This window comes from Austrofundulus limnaeus, unplaced genomic scaffold (assembly GCF_001266775.1).
Source record: "Austrofundulus limnaeus strain Quisiro unplaced genomic scaffold, Austrofundulus_limnaeus-1.0 Scaffold1, whole genome shotgun sequence".
NCBI lineage: Eukaryota > Metazoa > Chordata > Actinopteri > Cyprinodontiformes > Rivulidae > Austrofundulus > Austrofundulus limnaeus.
The window spans coordinates 5815517-5823785 of record NW_013952403.1 but is presented as its reverse complement, the minus strand read 5'-3'; the positions used below and the strand labels follow the sequence as shown (position 1 = coordinate 5823785).

At 39.5% G+C, this 8269-nt stretch overlaps 1 protein-coding gene across 1 annotated transcript in view; it reads right to left on the bottom strand.

Moving 5' to 3' along the window:
* Nucleotides 1-2205: 2205 nt before the first annotated feature.
* zgc:113229 (uncharacterized) overlaps nucleotides 2206-8269 on the bottom strand; it is a 9597-nt gene continuing 3533 nt past the window's right edge. Inside the window, exons 4-7 of the mRNA XM_014006805.1 lie at nucleotides 3968-4397; nucleotides 3814-3895; nucleotides 3537-3730; nucleotides 2206-2744 (exon numbers count right to left, since the gene is read on the bottom strand). Of these exons, the coding sequence (XP_013862259.1) occupies nucleotides 2475-2744; nucleotides 3537-3730; nucleotides 3814-3895; nucleotides 3968-4397 (976 nt within the window). The 3' untranslated portion in view covers nucleotides 2206-2474. The remainder of the gene's footprint in view (nucleotides 2745-3536; nucleotides 3731-3813; nucleotides 3896-3967; nucleotides 4398-8269) is intronic.

Sequence of the window (8269 nt, the reverse complement as noted above, 5' to 3'; positions counted from 1 at the left end):
GAGGTTGCGTGTGTGTGTGTGTGTGTGTGTGTGTGTGTGTGTGTGTGTGTGTGTGTGTGTGTGTGTGGTTTGTGGTTAACAAATGGGCCATTATTTGTGCACTTCTGGGTCATCATGACATGTGGACTGTGCCCCACTAATGGACTGATGTAACTTCTCTCTTCAGAACAGACACTCAGGACAATAACAGGATTCTTTATTCCCTGCATTTATTTCTTTGATTTACTTCCAGTATTTYATCTCAAACTTTTACTGGATGTCAACAGCTATGGCTCTCAGTTACTGCATTACAAGTGTTTTATTTTATTTTATTTTTTCATTTCTGTTCTTGTGCTTCTTTTACTTCTGTTACTGACCAGAGCACTCAAAAAATCAACCAAAGAGCCACTTTATGGCTCTGGATGTGATTTATTTTAGAAGATATCTCACCTCAGATGCCCTTGGCCATAAGGATTGATGCACAAATTTAACAAAGCAGAATCATTCATATACTAAACGGAAGTGACCAAACATGATGCATGACACGCTCTTAATAAAGACGCTCATTTGTTGTCCAAATGAACAAACTATCAAATTTCTACCTAATAAAACTAATAAACTTACTGTAAAATGAGAATTTCAAATGGTTCTCTTCAAATTGAAATAGACATAAAGTCACTGAATAATAATAAAAAAATAACTAATTCATTTTGAGTGTTGCAATTTTTTAAAAGCAGGTTAATTTGAAAAGCAAAAATATTTAATTTTGTTGCAACTTTTGTCACAATCCTCGCTTCAATCTTGTTAAAGTTAATTTGTAGTTTGTGCTTTTAAAGCTGTTTGGTCTAAAACATTTATTGTAATATTGATCCAAACATCCCYGTTTTATCCTGATGTTGGGGATTAAAGCCAGTAGGACCCAGTTTACAGGAGCTGCCTTCGTTATACTTTTGGAACCAGAGTCTGAGCATTGGAGATGTGGAGCTTTAAGCCCCGCCCACCTACTGGAGTTTAAAWAGGCAACAATTCACTCTGAGCTTTGACTTCACTCAGATTAGCGGTTAGCTTGTCGCTCTGATCAGAAATAAACATTAACTGTTCATAATAAAGTTCACTTTAAACAAAATGTGAGGCAGATAAAATCTAAATAATGTTCTAATTTGACCCCGACCAGACTTTTGACATGACTGCCTCATGCTAACATGTCTCATTTTGAGCATAAAAACTTCTTTGATGTGGAATTTTAACATGCTCACAAGATTTAAAACACTGAGCAAAAAGTTGAAAACAGAAAAAATGTGCTAGGTGTATAGCAAGATGAGTCCTAAAATATGGGCGCTAACATGTTTATTGTTTTATTTAAGCATGACTAAGAACAGGACTCGAGACCTGGTCTGGTTCAGTCCACTCGTCTAAACACATCTGAATGTCGCCGAACATCAGCTTTTCTGAAAAAAACTTTTAAAAGCTAAAAACAAGAAYATGACCAAAATAGATGCTTTAATAGTTGTCTTAATCTGGTGCATCACAAGACTTACAGTAAAAAAAAAAAAAACTTAAAGAAACATAATATTAATTTTTTTCTTTTTTTAACAAGTTATGTCTTAACAAAAAAACCTTTGAAGGTTAAGATATTGTCAACAAACGCTGCAGCRCTGCACTCAGCAGGATCGAGGTCATCTTCTTCCTTCTGGGAGGATGGCCTGACAGGGAACCACTAAGAGACAGGAAATGTCCAGAGTGTCCGTAACAAAGACATTAGACCAGGATGTGGTTTGCTGCCGTCCACCGAGATACAGAAAACCTTTAAAAAAAAAGGGCAGTTAAAATAACGGAATCCCTGTTGCAGCAAGATGCATCTGATAAGATCTAACCCATGTTATTAAGGCAGTTTCTGAATTAAACATGGATAAATGGACTGTACTTGTACAGCACTTCTCTATCCATCCAGGACAGTCAAAGTGCTTTACATTACAATCTGTGTCCTCATTTACCCATTCACACAGCATTATAGGTCTCTACAAAGCTAACATGTACAATCATCTGTGGAGACTAATCAGTGCCARTCACATCAGAGGCATTAGGGGTGAAGTGTCTTGCCCAAGGACACAACCACTGAGACAGCTGGACGGGGGATGGAACTGGCAACCTTCTAGTTCCAGGACGACTCCCCTAACCACTCTTCCACGGCCGCCCCAAGTAAACGCATCGAGTGTCCAGAAAGCAAATAGCTTCATATATTTGCCACCTTCAGTTAGAAATATTAGTAAAAAAAATTAGGAGGTGAAGTAAAAATCAAATATACAAAATTGCGGTCAAAATGCATAAATTATTTCAGAGTTCTTAGATTTTTTTTGCAATCTTCATGGTCTGTTGTGACTTTTATCAAATACTGCCATGTTCAAATCGATTTTAAGACAAGATAACTCATCTTTTGCGATGGACTCTGTTTTATTTTAATCATTTTAAGTGCAAGAGGTTAAACACRTCAGTCACTAGCTGTGCTTTTTTCCCATGTTCTTCCTCTTCAGAGCTTTAATCCAGCCACGAAGAGCGAAGCGACGAGCTCGCAGCACCTCCTCGCTCGCAACCTGCTCCTCTTCAAACTCCTGGTCTAGCAGCGAGTTCTCGTCCCCACTTGAGTCCTTCTCCGAGTCCTCCTCCGAGTCTTCCTCTGAGTCCGTAAAATCCAAGTCCACGGTGGGAGACTCTATGGCCGTCACCACGTCTGAAAAATGAACCTGGCGGTTTTCCTCCACTCGTCTCTGAAGGACAAATGAAAAAAAAAAAAAAAGGAAACGTTAAAATAATGTTTGCTAAGAGAGTTGAATTTTATGTTGTTGGACAGCTGCTGTTTTGTAAAAACTAAAAATTAGATTTTTTTTACTTACTAAATGTTTAAATATTTTTTTACAGGATAGGGTGCGAAACAAATTCTGACATTTTTTTATAATGTTCTAAGACTTTGTTTTCAGAAATTTAAGATTTTAAAATTATGAAGAAAAACTAGAATTCTGAGACTTTCCTCACAGACTTTGACTTTAAAAACATTTTATCTTTATATTTTTTGAATTCTGAGAATAAAATCAGAATTCACACTTTAAACTAAGAATTTCAGCATTTGGAAATTAAAATTTGAATTTTTACTTAATCCTTGGAGCTCTGAGACAAAAGTCTAAATTTTAAGAGTAAAATCAGAATTCTACAAAAATATATATATTTTCCCCCATTGTGGTACTAAATGTCCTCCGTAATTTTGGTCAAACTAAGTCTCCTTTTACAGTTTTGGTTAGAAAAAGGTCTATTTTTATTCTAATATTTTCCATTTTAAACAACTCAACACACTTTTAGTCTTGATTTTGTCGCYCAAACTAAACACTTTTTTCATTGAGAAACTTTTTTGCTGCTTTGTCTAAATACAATGAAAACATTTCATTTTTAAAAGGTATTTCGGATGATGAGGCTTGATAAAAGAAGAATAWGTTGTCCAGTAGTGATTAAAAAAAAGATTTGTCATTTCACACCCCAAGGTGGCGCTGTGAGGAGGAACAACTCACCCTTTTTGTCATGGTGACCTCTGAATCGTGGGATATGAAGTGTTTGAGGATGCCTCGGGGCACCGGAGCCGAAGGGTCAGAGGACGGAAACAGAGGAGGAGACTTCAGAGCGGTGAGTGGGGGGACGCCTCCCTGTCGTGGCTCTGGTGCGTCCTCCATCGCGTGGGAGGTGAACGATGCAGATACGGGGCTGGCTGTAWGGTTATAATAATAAAACATGAGTTAAAATGTTGAACCTGAAACCAGCGTCATATTTACAGTTGGTCGTTGTTCTGACCTCTTTCAGCCGGCTGATGCTGCCTCTTCCTGCTGGTCTGACCTCTGACCTTCAGCACGGCGTTGTAAAGGATGTCTGAAGGCTGCAAACACAAACCAACAACATAAACGTCTGTTTTTAATTTTCTGTTGGGGTGAGGCGGCGAGTGTTGTACCTGTGTGACGGCTGAAGGTCCAAGCGGAGGTCTGCTCTCTCTGCGCTGCGAGTCCGATCGGTTCTGACCATCTTCCATCAGCTCCACCTGATCAGCCTCTCTGTAAACYGACTCTTGTTTTCCTTCTGTGACGTCCATGCTGACGGAAGGCGGTGCTGTCTGCCCCACTCTAAATACTGAAGCCCATGAGGACTCCATAGTCCAGAATGTCCATGAGCCGCTCCTCTCTCCCGGTTGGTTCAGACTCCCAGGTGTTTGGTCAGGGTTGAAAGGATTTGGTGGGATTTTGGCTTGAGGCTCCTCTGGCGATCTCTGATTCACCGAGGTGAGGTGAAGGTTAGGGTTGAAGAACCTGGCCCACTCCTGACCCTTGGTGATCTCCTCCAGGAGRCTGAAGGACCCCAGGCCCAAGTCAAAGTCACTGCTAAGCCTGAAAGCAGGAAGAAGAARTTTGGTTTAACTTTTATGACTTTTAAACAAGAAGTTTATTGAGTCTGTTTCTTAACATCACGGAGGACAGAAATTCCATCTTCCTCCAGTTCTCTCAACAAGTTCTATATTTGTTCACGTTTAACCTATCTACTTTCCCTCTTTCCCTCCCTTCTGTCTTCTTCTCTTCAGCTCCTCCCTCCTTCAGGGGTCACCACAGTGATTGAATTTGTAAGATTTGGTAAAGGTTTTACATCGGATACTCAATCAAATCTAACCTCAAACCTACAAAAACACCAAACAGATCCCACCAGGTCACCATTCATCTTTTTATTATTAATTGAACAAAACTGAAGTCAGAATAAAAAAGATATGTGAAAAACTAAGTCCCCTCGATGACCCAGCAGCTTGCAGGGCTACCTTCAGCAACAGTAACTCCTGGACCACTTGTCTAGATCTCCACAGTCGTTTCTTTACGAACAAGTCTCTTGTGGTCCACCTCKGCCTTTTAACGCTGTCTTTTCTTCTTCAACCTTTCTGTCATAGATTTGCTGCTGTGTTTGGGATCGTTGTTCCGTTTTACGACCCAGTTCGGCCCAAGCTTTAGCTCTCAGACAGACAGCTTCACCTTTGACTCTGGATCTTGTTCAGAGGAGTTGTTCTGCTTTCACATTTTCCCTCTTAAATCTAGTGGAAGCAGAGAGKATGTATAGTTTTCCACACACAGCTTGTACATTTAGCTTCATTTTTGTTTGATAAATATTGTCACGGTGAAATCTTTTGTGCGGTTTTCRCACACTTGAGGTTAGATTTGAATTAAGTATTATTATGCCCTGATGCATAAAATAAAAACCAACATACAGTGTCTTTAAAAAAAGGTATTCTTAACCTTTGAACTTTTTCACATTTCTTTCACGTAAAATCACAGTAAAATTCTTATAAGTTTGTGGTTTTAAAGTGACAGAATGTCCGTCCATTCGTCCGTTTTCTTCTGCTTATCCGGGATCGGGTCTCAGGGGCAGCAGCCTAAGTAAAGAGACCCAGACTTCCCTCTCCCCAGCCACTTGGCCAGCTCCTCTGTGGAAATCCCAAGACGTTCCCAGGGCAGCCGAGAAACATAGTCCCTCCATCATGTCCTGGGTCTTCCTCTGGGCCTCCTCCCAGTGGGATGTGCCCGGAACACCTCAACAGGGAGGCGTCCAGGAGGCATCCTAACCAGATGCCCGAGCCATCTCACCTGGCTCCTCTCGACATGGAGGAGCAGTGGCTCTACTATGAGTCCCTMTTGGATGACTGAGCTTCTCACCCTATCTCTAAGGGASAGCCCAGACACCCTGCGGTGGAAATTCATTTCAGCCGTATGTATCCACGATCTCGTTCTTTCGGTCACTACCCAAAGCTCATGACCATAGATGAGGGTAGGAACATAAATCRACCGGTAAATCAAGAGCTTTGCCTTCTAGTTCAGCTCTTGCTTCACCACAATGGATCGGTACAACGCCCACATCACTGCAGACGCAGCACCAATCCACCCGTCGATCTCATGCTCCATTCTTTCCTCATTCGTGAACAAGATCCTGAGATACTTAAACTCCTCCACTAGGGGCAAGACCTCCTCCCCGGCCCGGAGAAGGCACCCTACCTTTTTCCAGCTCAACAGAATGTGGGAAAGCTCAATATTTTTAGGGCACTATGTTCCTCCATTTGGATGGTTCTGGTTAACTTCAAACCCAGGTCCTCAATCAGCTGTCTGGGAGTTTGAGGGTTCTGTTCGGTAGCTTAGCTGTTCCTAGCACTCTTCTGGACAGAGATCTCTGAGGTTGTTCCTTGGATCTGTTGGAGCCGCTCTTCAAATGGGGGGTCACAGCACTGAGTACTCTGATGGCTCTACTCTATTTCCTCTTTCAGCCTTTGGGATTTCTTGCTTCTCGTGCTCCTCCTTGATGTTACAGTCACCTGGGATGGCTACATCTATCACCAATTGYTCCTTCTCTTGCTTGTTGACCACTGCAGTGTTCCTTGGGTTAGCCATCACCATCGCCAACTGACCTGTATGTCAGTCTGGATCTGGATCGCAGTATCTTAGCTCTTCCTTTCTCCCTCAGTCTTGGTGGTCTCTCTCACTTTGTCTCGGGGACCTCCAGTCCATAGTGCTCCTTGTATATTTTGCCTGTCTGGATCTTACATCCTGTTATTACATGTTGGACTGTCTCAGTGGCATCTTGGGTCCTGTCTGGTATAGAAGACCCCAACCTGTATTGCTCTTGTGTTTTCACCATTAGTACCTCTGTAGCGTCCTTCAGTCCTCTCTAGTCACTGGATGGAATTGTTGATTTTTTAAACTTTTATTTTGGCTGGTGAGAAGAAGTAACTTTGATTGATATCAGTTATTTCCTTGATCTGTATGTAGGTGGTACATGCTGTGGAGGGGCTTATCTTTCCATGRTGGTTCCATAAGTTCCTCCTCTTCCACARTGAGTTTTTTCTGTCTGAGACTTTCATTAATCACATCATCATTGGCAGCTTTCTTCCTGATTCTTCCTGGATCTTAGCTGTTTCATTGTGCATAGTGGTTCGGACGCTCACTAGTCCTCTTCTTTCCTCCTGTCTCTTATAGTGTCAGGATGCTGGACTTAGGGTAAAACCCTTCATCCATTGTGAGGGGCTTCTGAGTCTTGATGTCAGTTGGTTCCATCTCCTCTGTTGATTAAACTGTACACCAGTTGGATCTTCAAGACCTGTCAATCTAATCAAGTCCTACAATCTTATATTCAGCCAAAAAGTATTTTTGATATACTAAACAAGAGAAGAAAATGTTTATTTATTAATCTTGTTAGCATGGAATTTTTCTCTTATTTCAGGAAATCTAATAAAGTGCAATTGTCTTACTGTACTGGCAGATTATTTCACTTAATTTGAGAAGACTTTACATTTATTTTAAATGTATTTTCTTTTGTATATAACTTTATTACTTTTATTCCATTACGTCCAATAAAGTAAAAGTTTCAAGCTATAACCTAGAATTATATAATCACAAGTTATCATTAAATTTGGATAAAAAAATTACATGATATTAAGTAATAGAAAGAAAACAACTGATTTTCCTTTTAGAGTGGATGGTGTTGAAATTTGCAGAGTCAATGAGGTGAAGTTTTTGGGAGTCATCATTGACAAAAAACYGACATGGAAACCTCATGAATTACTTAAGAACAAAAGTGGCAAAATCTATTGCAGTATTGTATAAAGTTAAGGAGTTATTTAATGATAAAGCACTATTTATACTATATAATACAATAATTGTTCCACATATGATTTATTGTATGGAAGTCTGGGGAAATGCATGTAAAACAATTACTAATCCTATTTTTATTTTACAAAAAAGAGCCATAAGAAGAACAAGAAAGCATTATCACCCATCTAATACATTGTTTCATCAGTTCCAATTATTACAATTTTATGAGTTGGTTGAATATCTTATTCTGCAAGCTATGTATAAAGCTCATAAAAATGTGTTACTTTCAAACATCCAATCAAATTTTGTTAAGAGGGAAAGCCGCAATAATTTGAAGGGACTACAAATGTTTATTAAACCAAATATTCGAACAAATTTGAAGGACAGATGCACTTCGGTACAATTAATTCCTTTAAAAAAATTATCAAAGCAAAATTGTTTTAAAAATATGAAATTGTTTAATTTGTATTTGTATGAGTTATTGTTTGAGGAGTTGAATTTTTGTTTTTGTTTTATTTGTTTTATTATTGTTTGAAATTAACATAATTTTTGTTGCAAATAGGAGCAGATATAAGATTTTTTTCTTCTTCTGCCGCCTTTCATTTTATTTGATTTGTATTGTTTTGTTGTATGTGATGTGT